Source organism: Alligator mississippiensis, chromosome 5 (genome assembly GCF_030867095.1).
Source record: "Alligator mississippiensis isolate rAllMis1 chromosome 5, rAllMis1, whole genome shotgun sequence".
NCBI classification, from domain to species: Eukaryota; Metazoa; Chordata; order Crocodylia; family Alligatoridae; genus Alligator; species Alligator mississippiensis.
The window spans coordinates 193,216,015-193,228,440 of NC_081828.1; the positions used below are offsets into that span (position 1 = coordinate 193,216,015).

Here is a 12,426-nt window from a genome sequence, read left to right on the forward strand (position 1 = left end):
ATAGAAGCATAGGTTAGGAAGGGACCTCAAGAGTCATCTGGTCCAACCCCCAGCACAAATGCAGGAATGCTATTGAAAACCTCCAGTGAAGGACTTTCCACAACTTCCCTGGGCAATTATTTTCACTGCCTAACTGCTCTAACAGTAAGGAGTTTTTCCTAAGATGTAATCTAAATCTACTTTGCTGCAATATAAAGCCAACAGTTCTCTTTCTATGATAGCTTTTCAAATATTTGAAAACTGCTATTAAGTCCCCCCTTAATCTCCTTTTCTCCAAACTGAGCATACCTAATTCCCTCAACATTTCCTTATACAGCTTGCTTTCCAACCCATTTATCATTTTAGTTATAGATCCATAGATGTTAGGGTCGGAAGGGACCTCAATAGATCATCGAGTCCGACCCCCTGCATAAGCAGGAAAGAGTGCTGGGTCTAGATGACCCCAGCTAGATGTTCATCTAACCTCCCCTTGAAGACCCCCAGGGTAGGGGAGAGCACCACCTCCCTTGGGAGCCCATTCCAGACCTTGGCCACTAACTGTGAAGAAGTTCTTCCTAATGTCCAGTATAAATCTGCTCTCTGCTAGCGTGTGGCCATTATGTCTTGTAACCCCTGGGGGCGCCTTGGTGAATAAAACCTCACCAATTCCCTTCTGTGCTCCCATGATGAACTTATAGGCAGCCACAAGGTCGCCTTTCAACCTTCTCTTGCGGAGGCTGGAAAGGTCCAGGTTCTCTAGTCTCTCTTCATAGGGCTTGGTCTGCAAGCCCTTAACCATACGAGTGGCCCTTCTCTGGACCCTTTCCAGGTTATCCGCATCCCTCTTGAAGTGCGGTGCCCAGAATTGCACGCAGTACTCCAACTGTGTGCACCCGATAGAGGGGAAGTATCACCTCTTTGGATCTATTCGTTATGCATCTGCTGATGCATGATAAAGTGCCGTTAGCTTTTCTGATGGCTTCGTCACACTGCCGACTCATGTTCATCTTGGAGTCCACTAGGACTCCAAGATCCCTTTCCACTTCCGAGTCACCTAGCAGGTCATTTCCTAGGCAGTAGGTGTGCTGGACATTTTTCCACCCTAGGTGCAGCACTTTGCATTTCTCCTTGTTGAACTGCATTCTGTTGTTTTCTGCCCACTTGTCCAACCTGTCCAGGTCTGCTTGCAGCTGTTCCCTGCCCTCCGGCGTGTCCACTTCTCCCCATAGCTTTGTGTCATTCGCAAACTTGGAGAGTACACTTCACTTCCTAGTCCAAGTCGCTGATGAAGATAATAAAGAGTATCGGTCCAAAGACCGAGCCCTGCAGGACCCCACTGCCCACACCCTTCCAGGTCGAAACCGACCCATCCACCACGACTCTGGGTGCGACCCTCTAGCCAATTCACCACCCACCGGACTGTGTAGTCATCCAAGTCACAGCCTCTTAACTTGTTCACCAGTATGGGGTGGGATACCATATCGAAGGCCTTCCTGAAGTCTAAGTATACAACATCCACCCCTATTCCTGTGTCCAGGCGTTTCGTAATCTGGTCATAAAAAGAGACTAGATTAGTCAGGCACGATCTGCCTGCTACGAACCCGTGCTGGTTTCCCCTCAGCATAATTTGTCCTGCTGGGCTCTCGCAAATGTGAGCCTTGATAATTTTTTCAAAGACTTTGCCAAGGATGGAGGTGAGACTGACTGGCCTATAGTTGCTCGGGTCCTTCTTCCTCCCCTTCTTGAAAATGGGGACCACATTGGCCCTTTTCCAGTCCTCCGGGACTTGGCCCGTGCGCCATGAGCGTTCAAATATTCCCGCCAGTGGTTGTGCAGTGACATCGGCCAGTGCCTTCAGCACCCTTGGATGGAGCTCATCCGGGCCTGCTGACTTAAAGGCATCCAGTTCTTCCAAGTGACTCTGCACCATCTCAGGGTCTACACATGGTAGTCTGGCGCCTTGCTGCTGCCTTTCTACAACCCCAGTGAGAGACTTGTCTTGCCCCTCTCTTAGGAACACTGAGGCAAAGAACTCATTGAGGAGTTCAGCCTTGACCCCCCTGTCTGTCACCAGTTGCTTCTGCCCATTTAGTAGGGGTCCTATTCCTCTCTGGGCCTTCCTTTTACTCCCTATATATCTAAAAAACAATTTCTTGTTGTTCTTTACTTGGGATGCCATCCTCAGCTCCATGGTAGCTTTGGCCCATCTAACTGCCTCCCTACAAGCACGAGCAGAGGAGGTATACTCCTCTTTGGTGATCTCTCCCTGTTTCCACTGTTTATGTGCTCCCCTTTTGGCCCGTAGGCTGCCCTGGATTTCTCTGGTCAGCCAAGGAAGCCTCCTGGCCCCTTTCCCTCTTTTTCCTCTCATCAGGATTGTCTCCCTTTGTGCCTGAAGGATCATTTCCTTAAGGCACAGCCACCCTTCTTGGGCTCCCATCACTTCAAAACTCCTACTCTGTAGTGTGTCCTTGACCAATCGCCTGAGTTCACTGAAATCAGCTCTCCTAAAGCCTAGCACTCACCCTACTGGTTACCTTACCCACTCGACGTCTTTGAAGAATTCTATTATTAGGTGATCACTGTCCCCCAGATGGCTACCGATCTGTAGGTCCCCTACCATGTCATCCCCCGTTGCCAATACCAGATCCAGTAAGGCATTCCCACCTCTGGATCATTCTCTTCTTAATATATGGAATCTATTCTATAGCATGGTGGTTAAAATACTTCGGAAGATGTGCGTTTGAATTCCCTCAGGCTGAAGAGAACGTAGGATCCAGATTTTTTATCTCGGGGACAGGGAATATCTTGCTTTCAGCCTATTTAAGGAGTTTTTTGTTTTGGGTAAAAGATTCCCAGGCACTGTAGCTCATATTCTGTATTACTTAGAGTGTTGCATTGATTTGGGGGGAAGAAAAGAGGTAAGATCAGGAGTGGGATTTGAAGTTACACATCTGTCTTTAGTCCTGAATTAAAGAAGATGACAAAGTCCTCTTGTTGATGGAGGGCAGCAAATCTCTTCTCCACTAGGAGTTATATTTGACATATCTGTACTTATTTACACCAAGACATCTGAACTGAAATGTTTTTTCCCTATCATGTATGCTTTTGTTAGTATAGGATTGCTTATCATTGATTTTTTCCTCCTTTTTTAAAGAAAAACTAGTAGAGATAAGTAACATGTAAGGAAATAAAACAAAAATTAGTTTCAGTTTTGTACGATTCTTTTAGATGGTCTTATACAGCAAATGTTTCACAATTTTTATCTTGCAGAAACTATTGAAGTAATGAATACTCGTATGTTAGAAATAATAAAAGTATTTGAAAGACAAACAAATAAGTTACAAAGGTAAGACTAGTGTCTGAACAGGAGGATAATTGCACGCATTGTTACATGACTTCTATGCATAAAAATAGTGCTTTGTCTCATCGTATGATAATTTGCAACCAAAACCATCTTTAATTAATTAAAATAATTACCACTGCTTTGTGAGAAGCAATTATTACTTATTCTTCCGTGTGTGTGCTGATTCCTGAGCCTTTAACTTGGAGACTTCTAACCTTAGCTAGTACTCCTATTATGTTCTCCAGCCATTCCCATCTGAGTTCCTGAAACTGCACTTCTTAAAAAGGACTGATTCTGAGTTTTACTTAAAGTGTTTTTAGTCTCTCAGTATCCAGTATATCCAACAAGTGCAACATTTGTCAGTCCTTAACACCCAGTAGAAGAAAGGCATATGAGATCAAACTTTGCGTGTGTCTGCTTAATAAAATTTGCAGATCATCAGCACCCGGTTAATCGGCACTAAACCACTGCTCTGGAGTAACATTGACCAGAACTGATTGAAAATCTTTGTCCCTGACCTCTTCTTGTCAGAAACTCTTAGCCCCTAGGTTCATCTCTGCCAACTCAGGAGTCTACCATGCCTTATAAAAAGATAGGACTGACCATTCTGGCTCTGAGACCTCTGGTTTTATAAAGATCTGGAAGAGGTTTGTGGATCTTCATTGCTGACTGCTCTGTTGATTTTATTCTACAGAAGAGTGATGGATGCAAAAGTCTCACAAGAAAATGGAAATTCTCTTTACACTTCATGTCCAGATAGATATATAGTTATGACATTTCTTCCTTAAATAGTTTGTTATCCTGGGTTTAACACATTATAGACATCCCTGTCTGATCACAGACACTATTACTATACATTTTGTTCATTTTAAACATAAACAAATGAGACTAAGTCATTTCATGAGGTGCTTTTAAAAAATTATATAGATTGCATATAATTTTGTCTTAACTAAGATTCAGTGATGAAAAATGAAAAAAAAAAAGTATGCCATGTTTTGTTTTTCAGAATTTTAAATGAACAAGATGTTCTAGAGGGTGTAAGTATACTTGCATTTTAATTTTAAAATAGTGACTTTCCTAGAACACGGTTTGAGGTAAGAGTCTTTATTTTTCTGGAAGATCCTCATCCCTTCAAAAGGACTTCAGAAAAGTCTTGCTCTCAAGTAGCGGGGAATTAAAAAACCCAGAGAAATAACATGAACCCACTTATAACAGATGGTTCTGAATCTATTTATCTTTCATTTGCTTGTATTTTGAGGCATATGCTTTAGAACAGTAGGTGTCAACCTTTTTGGCAGGCGTGGCATAAATTACCCCCATATTATCCCTGTGTGCCACTCTGATCCCCTTCCCTTTCTTGATTGGCTGCAAAGCTTTCTTCTCTCTGCCCTGTACGCCCTGCCTGATTTGCTGTTCTGCTTTTTGTTTTCGGCCATGTGTTGCCTGCCCAATCTGCTACTCTGCTTTCTGCTCCCTGCCTTACCTGCTGTCTGTCCACTCCCTAGTCTGCTGTGTGCCACAGAGAGGCTTCCTGTTCCATATCTGGCATGCATACCACAGGTTGGCCATTCCTGCTTTAAAATACTATATAGCATTATAAAATATACAAGGAAATAGTGATTATAAAAATAAGTAAGGAGAGTGGAGGGAGAGGGAGGACAAGGGTGGGAACACACACATGCATGCTTACTTTAAGTTTAAAGTTAAGACTGAATTCATATGTCCAAGAAATGGAAATGTTGAAATAAATAAAAATCTGGGAGATAGCTAAGGACTCTAAATTAGTGAGCAATAAACACCTCCTTAGAATGTGATAGGTGCCCCCCTCATTCACCAGTTACAGAAAGCATTTGGCACCTAAAAACATTCCTACCATTTCCAGCTGGAAACATAGCAGAGTCATTCTTTTTGTTTAGATGTTTTATATTTTTAAGAGTTAGTTGTATTTGATATTAAACCAAAAATTTTAGTACTTAAATAGCCTAATATCAGTATCTTTATTTAGAAATACCAGAAGATAGAAAATGAATATCAGATACTAGCAGAAGAGAAACAGATAATGGAGAATGAACTTCAAAAGATGAAAGAGACAGAAAAAATGGAGGTTAGTGTATGTATGTAGTAAATGGTTAACCATTTTAACAATAGACAGGTAGTAGAAAAAGTTTGCTTCTACAAAGCAGTAATTCTGGTTGTTTTCTAGATAAGCCCTTCAGAACCGTTTTTTGTCTTTATTTTTCCTCTTGTATTTTTAAGGAAGAAAAAAATTGCTGGTATGTTGCTTCAGCTGTATCTCCTTTCCAGAGATAAAGAATTTTAGTACTCTTCTGGAAAGTAATACTAAACTTTCAATGCTGCGGGGTTGTGTGCTCCAGCAGTCTCAGTGTTTCTCTGTACTTCTATAAGTTTCTCTTTAAGTTTCCTTCTATAAGCACCCCAGATCCCAAGATACAGGGAATATATGTATTTTTATTATTTCCCTGTGCAAACATGGATGACCTTAAAAGCAAAAATGTAACATCATGCTAAACATTCACTACTTAAGGTTTATAGGGTTCTGTAAATGTGCACATCATTATATATGTTTAATTTCTTTATTGTTGATGATATTTAAAATATTTGCCTTGATTTTTATTTATTAAAAACTCAGTAGGTGTCTGTTTGAAAGCATTGGAGGTCTTTAAGAGGAGACTGGACAAACACCTGGCTGGGGTCATTGACACCAGCACTCTTTCCTGCCCAGGGGCAGGGGGTTAGACTTGATGATCTTCTGAGGTCCCTTCCAACCCTAAAAATCTATGAAATCTATTGTTACGTGTCTAGCACAATTCATGAAAGTGCCAAATTCCTCTCTACCAATTCATTAAATAGTTAATAAAAACAGCCACCTTGGAACTCACTGTATTAAAATTTAGATACAAGCTATATTAAAATCCCCGTATAATGTATGCTAAAATCCCCATTTAAAGCTTGGTAATGACTTTGTGTCATGGCACATGCACATTAACCGATGCATCTCTGACTCCGTTTCCAAGTAGTAGCAAAGTTTCATAGAGGTTTCCTCTCTGGCTGTCTTTAATTCCCAGCAAGTCTGCTTATCTCTTTCATATATGCATCCTCCCTGTTGTTGTCACAAAGGTTGTGGAAAACGCAACAAATGAGTGTCATAAGTGGTGGTTCTCATCAATCTCTGGCATCCATCAGATGCTTCCAGTTATTTCTGTCTCAAATGTACGTTCCATTGGGTATGCTTAAACAATTCCTTTCTTCTATCCATCTGTCCATTAAAAGGCTTCATAAGGGCAGAATTTGTTTAGCATTTTAGGCAGTTTTTTGGCTTACATTACCAACATATTTGCAATGTAACTAATATGCTACTCTTTGTTGAAAAAGCATAGTTGCTATTATATCAATTTTAATGCATTACATTTTACAGAAAGAAAAAATAATGCCAGAACTTAGAAAGAAGTTTTCAGCATTCTTGCAACCTTCTGAAAGTGAGACTCTCGAAGCAGCAATGGCAAAAATTCAAACAGGAGGGTAAGAACAAACAGAATTAGGATTTAGGTATAATACAAACTGACAATCTCCATATGACGCTAAATCAGGCGAGGCTTACAATTTGACCTGATTCAACATTAAAAATAAAGTCCTTCCTTATTCATTAGTTTTAATATTGTTGTTTCTGCTAGTTAGCAGATCAAATGCTCACCCTAATTCAAATGTATCTCTTCTTGGATGTTGATCAGAAGTGTATCATGCTTCTTCAGTGCCTGGAGTAGAGAGGGGGAATTATTCCAACCACTGGAGAAGAGGGCAGAGGGGAGTCTTACCTACCTTGGGTCTGTATTCTGGAGGCAGCTGCTATTGCTGTAGTTATTGCTGTAACAATTGACTATAGCATCTCTGCAGCACAGGCTCCCTGGAAGCCACCGTAGATGCCCAGTTTGCTCCCCCTCTCCCCCACACACATGCTATTGGGTATCGGGCTGTGCCTGCTGTGGCAGACTCCCTGGGGAAGGGAGCATTCTGCTCATCCCCTGTACCCCCATGAGTTACATTGCCTGGATTGTTCCTGCCCCCCAATCTCTGTAGATGCCACCTGACCGCCCCCCCTCCCCCCCCGGCCCATCCCTCCATGGATTGTGCCTCACCCCTGCACTCCCCCACAGAATCCTGTCTTTCCCATCCCTCCTATGGATGCCGCCTGCCCCCCAGTTGCTCCCACAGACACTGCTTGTCCTCTTATCCCTCCTGTGGATGTCACTTGTCCTTCATCCCCCTGTGGATCCTCCCAGCTTGCCTCCCCATATCTTCATGGGGACACCACCTGCTCCCCATCCCCTAGCAGATCACTCCTGCCTCCCTGTTCTCTCCTGGATGCTGCCTGCCACCTGATCACTCCAGTGGACACTATTTGCCCCCCGTCTTTTGCAGATCATGCTTGCCTTCCCATCCCTCCTGTGGATGCTGCTTGTCCTCTTCCTCCCCTCCTGTGGATACTACTTGCCTCCCTTTATCCCCCATGGATGCTGCCTGCCTCCCATCTTTCTGTGGATGCCGTCTACCCCATCCATCTACCCATGCATGCTGCCTGCCCCCGATCAGTCCTGCAGACACCACTTGCTCCCCCATCCCCCTGTGGATCATGCTTGCCCCCCATATCTCCTTTAGATGCTGCTGGCCCCCCCCTTTCCTCCATAGGTGCAACCTACCCCCATCCCCCCACAGACACCTGATTCACTCCCCAAGCCTGCTTGCCCCCCCTGATTCCCGCTAGCCCCTCCATTCCAACTTACTTTAGATTGGGTGGCCATTTTTAACATGATCTAACCTCCGTCTAACCCACCTGAATGTCTGCTCTTAGCCCTAGTCAGCTCCTGGGGCTGGTGACCTGCTTGCTAGGGGTGTGCGAAGCGGGCAATATTAGTTTCAGATTCAGATTTGGCCCAATTCAGGGGACTGTGATTCGATTAGCTGGTTCTGATCACTGCCCCAATTCGATTAATCCAAATCTGAAGATTCTGATTTGGAAAATCAGTGATTTGGCCATAGACACAGCTTTTATGTTTTTTCTAAATAGCTGGAGGTACCAGGTGTGGCTCGTGAATGCTGAGATGGTGGGGCAGATGGTGTCCCACTGGAGTGCAGGGGGGTTCCCCGCACACTTGCTGGTGGATCCGGAAGAGGACTGGAAGTACTTCTGGTCCACTTCTGGATCTGGGGACCCCCACACCCCTCTGGCTCGGCAGTCAGCCATGGGGGGGACCCAGGGTGCCCCCCCCAGACCCAGGAGGCACCAGTTGCTAAGCTGGGGTGCGGGGGGGGGGGTCCCCTGCACGCTGGACCCAGAAGTGGACTGGAAGTACTTCTATTCTACTTCCAGGTCCGCCAGCAAGTGCGCAGGGGACCCCCTCTGCCCCCACCTTCCTGTGGGACTGTCGCAGAGCACGGAGGTGCCCTGCACCTAAAGAGGGGAAACTGCTAGGGAAAGAGCCCTAGCAGTGAATAAGGAGCCCAGCTGTTGGTTGCCAGGGCAACGGGAGCTAGCAAGAGATCACACCTGCCAGCGGTCAGCTGACTGAAAGGGGCAGGGCCTGGCTCCCTTATAAACCCTAGTGGCTGAGGCCAGAGGCAGTTCCCTGCCAGCAGCTAAAGAGGAAGAAGCTCTGTCATGGAAGAGAAGAGAAGCCTGATGCAGGAGCTGCATCTGACACTGCTGTGAGATAAAGAATCCCCGGTAGGCTTGAACATTGTTATAGCCGGGCGGCTTCTGTTTATGTTATAGCCAAGGGGCTTGCGTTTGTGTTACTGTTTGTCACCGGTGGTTTGGGTGAGGCTACTAGGGGTTGGAGGAGGCCTCATAGGGGACCCACAGCAGTGTGGGGGCCGCAGCGCCAGCAAGGGTGCAGCATTCAGGGTGCACTGACCCCAGCCCCAGAAAGGGGGCGTTGCTGAGAAGCCCCAGAAAGGCGGTGTTGCTGAGAAGCCCCAGGGAAGGGGGCAGCATTGTGGTGAGCCCCAGGGAAGGGGGCAGCATTATTGAGACGTGCCAGAGACAGGGCCGCGGAGAGCCCGAGCACCAGAGAGAGGATGTAGACCTGGACAGAACGGCGTCTATTCCAGCTGCGAGGCTTGGGGCGTGGTACAGAATGGTTGGAGCCATGCATAGCCCATAAGGCTAGGGTGCCCTGAAGCACCCATTTGCAGAACAGGACCCACAAGGGGTCCAGGAGTCCACGGGGCAGATATTACAGCAACCCGTGTCCAAGAAGATGTAAGGCAGCCTCCCATACATTTAATCTCCAACAAAGACGTGGCGGGCGAGAAATGAGGGTGCCCTTTGGGCCAGCTTGGTATGGGAAGGGGGCCTTGAGGAGATCACGGCCCTCCTGCAGGCCCCCGCCGTGACGGGCATTCCATCCGCCCCTCCACCTTAGCATTCATGAGCTGCGCCTGGTACCTTGTGGTACATAGAAAAAACATACAAAGCTACGTCTGTGACTGAATCGTTGAATCTCTCCGAATTGAATCCGAGTCTTCCAATTTGATTCGGAGAGATTAATGGGTCTCCTGATTCAATTCGGAGCCGCCGAATTGGGCCAAATCCTCCTACAAATCGAATCAGTGACTGAAGCTTCACACAGCCCTTCTGCTTGCCCTTCTAATTATGCTACTGCTGTTGATGCTTGAAACAGCTTTCTTTCCCAGTGCCTGGCTGTTCCATTGTACCTTAGCTTTCTTTTGCCAAAAGTCTTTTCACTTAGCATTCCTATTTCTTTTTTTCTGCGGATTGGCTGTTAGCCCCAGGGTCCTTAAGGCTTTTATGTTCAACTCTATGATGAATGTCCTGCATTACTCTTTCCCTCCTTTTGCCTCTCACCCTTTTCTTTCTTTCCTTTCCTTCTTACCTCCCTCCTGTCACCTAGCTTCCATTCTGTAGTATCTACAAACCCATAAAATTCCACATATAAATGTACACCGGAGCTGGATTAAAGGTGGTGATGGAAACCACTACCCTGTTTGCTTCATATATACATCTTAAGATGTAAGCTCTTTGGGGCATGGGGACCATCTTCGCTCTGCTGGAACAATAGCTAGTAAATTAGAGATACTGGGATCCCTAGGTTTTATCATAATGCAGATGATAATTGTGCACTATAAGGTAAATTTCAATGACTTTTGAAGGGATATTTAAAATATAAAAAATGTATCATTTTCTTGAAATAACAATGCTGAGTGAAAAAAAAAAAATGAGCCTTGCCAACATTAAAAACATGCACCAACTTATTAGTAACTGTTGTTAGTGAAGCATATTTTCTTAATTTATGCAAGTCCTTGTCAATTTGCAGTGCCCTGTTTATCTTAATGGACTGTTATCTCTGAACGATAATGGTGAGATTTTAAATGCCAACATAATTATTTCACTATTTATCATTTTCCTTTTTTGAAATCAGTAATACTGTACATTCTGTAATACATACATACAGTAATACTGTAACTCCCCTGAATTAATTCTATCTTTATTTACAAGTTGTTTAAAAAAAAATGAAAATCTGGAGAGTATTTGCATTGATTCTTCAATACCAAAGACACAGAAAAAATCTATCATCTGTATTAAAAACTGTACCTGGTATGATCTGTTTCAACAAAGAGATTAAAAATTAATTTTTAAAATCATGATAAGTTCATGTTTATTCCCTACAATGACTGAGATTATAAATATTTACTGAAGGAAAAAATAACTTCAAACATGCAAGAGTTTATAAAGGATCATTTATATGGATATGTCCTACAAATACTTTACGAGTAGTTTAAATTATTTTCAAAACAAAGTTTGTATCCTGATAAAACACTACATAATAAAAATTTTAAGGACCTCAGTTTTGATAGGCTGGGACATATTCAGATGAGTTAGGTGCCTCCAAGTTTAACACTGTAACATCTAACACTGGGTATCAGGCCTTCGGGGTGGAATTCAAAGCTGCCCGGAGTTAGATGCTTAGGGCCTTATGCTGACATGGGGAGAGTTAGGCATCTTAAAGGTGATCCAAAAATCTATATACTGATTGTAGAGCTATCTAGAGCTATCCAGTAGAAGACACTAATGACAAAGGCGTGTCTGAACTCTTGCCTCTTTACTGTTCTAACAATGAAAAAGTTTTTCTTAATATCCAATTCAAACCCGCTTTGCCTCAACTTTAAGCCATTAGTGTGTTTCCTCCTTGCAGCAATAGAGAAAAGGGGTTCTCCTCCTTTATGGCAGCCCTTCAGATATTTCCACACTGCTAGCATATCCTCTCTTAATCATCTTTTCTGCAAGCTGAACACACTAGTTTCTTGAAGCAAAAAAATTAAAGATTTGTTGTCCCATCAGAAGAATAAGTGAAAAGGAGCATGATTCTCTAACCAGTGGTTAAGGCATTAATCTGAGAAAGGATCTTGTGTTTTGTTAATTCTTGTGCAGGTGCTTTAATTACTGGGCAAGGGGTCTGCAGCTTACTTAAAGGAATTATATCAGCTAATTCTTGTTTGTCTTCTTCCCAGTCTTTGCCGCCAACTGCATTTATGATCTTGTAGCTGGCCTTATTTATGAAGACTGAAATAAAAAAGGCATTAAATACGTCACCCTTCTCTGCTTCATCTGTAACTAGATTGCTTTCTGCATTCCACTGGAGATCTATGGTTTCTTTGGTTATCCTCTGACTCGTTGATTTACTTGTAGAACCCCTTTTTTATTGCCTTTTTATATCCCTTGCCAGTTGTCCCTCAAATTGTACCTTGGGCCTTCATAACTTTCTCCCTGCATGCTTGTGCAATACTCTTATTCTCTTTCCTAACAATATGACCAAATTTCCATTTTTTTGTAGGATTCCTTTTGGCGTTTCAACTCATTGAACAGATAGCTGTTTAGCCAGGCTAATCTGTTGCATTTCCCATTCTTCTGTCACATCAGGATAACTTGCTTCTGTTCATAGATTTCATAGACATTAGGTCTGGAAGGGACCTTGGAAGATCATCGGGTCCAGCCCCCTGCCTCAGGGGAAGGAAGTCAGCTGGGGTCAAAGGATCCCAACAAGATAAATGTCCAAAATTCAGCT

The 12,426-nt window shown here is 43.8% G+C and overlaps 1 protein-coding gene across 1 annotated transcript in view; it reads left to right on the top strand.

Moving 5' to 3' along the window:
- The window catches only part of CCDC7 (coiled-coil domain containing 7), a 213,810-nt gene that overhangs the window by 82,291 nt on the left and 119,093 nt on the right, over positions 1-12,426 (top strand). The window contains exons 10-13 of the mRNA XM_059729133.1: positions 3,253-3,328; positions 4,332-4,362; positions 5,331-5,429; positions 6,762-6,865. Coding sequence (XP_059585116.1) covers positions 3,253-3,328; positions 4,332-4,362; positions 5,331-5,429; positions 6,762-6,865 — 310 coding nt within the window. The remainder of the gene's footprint in view (positions 1-3,252; positions 3,329-4,331; positions 4,363-5,330; positions 5,430-6,761; positions 6,866-12,426) is intronic.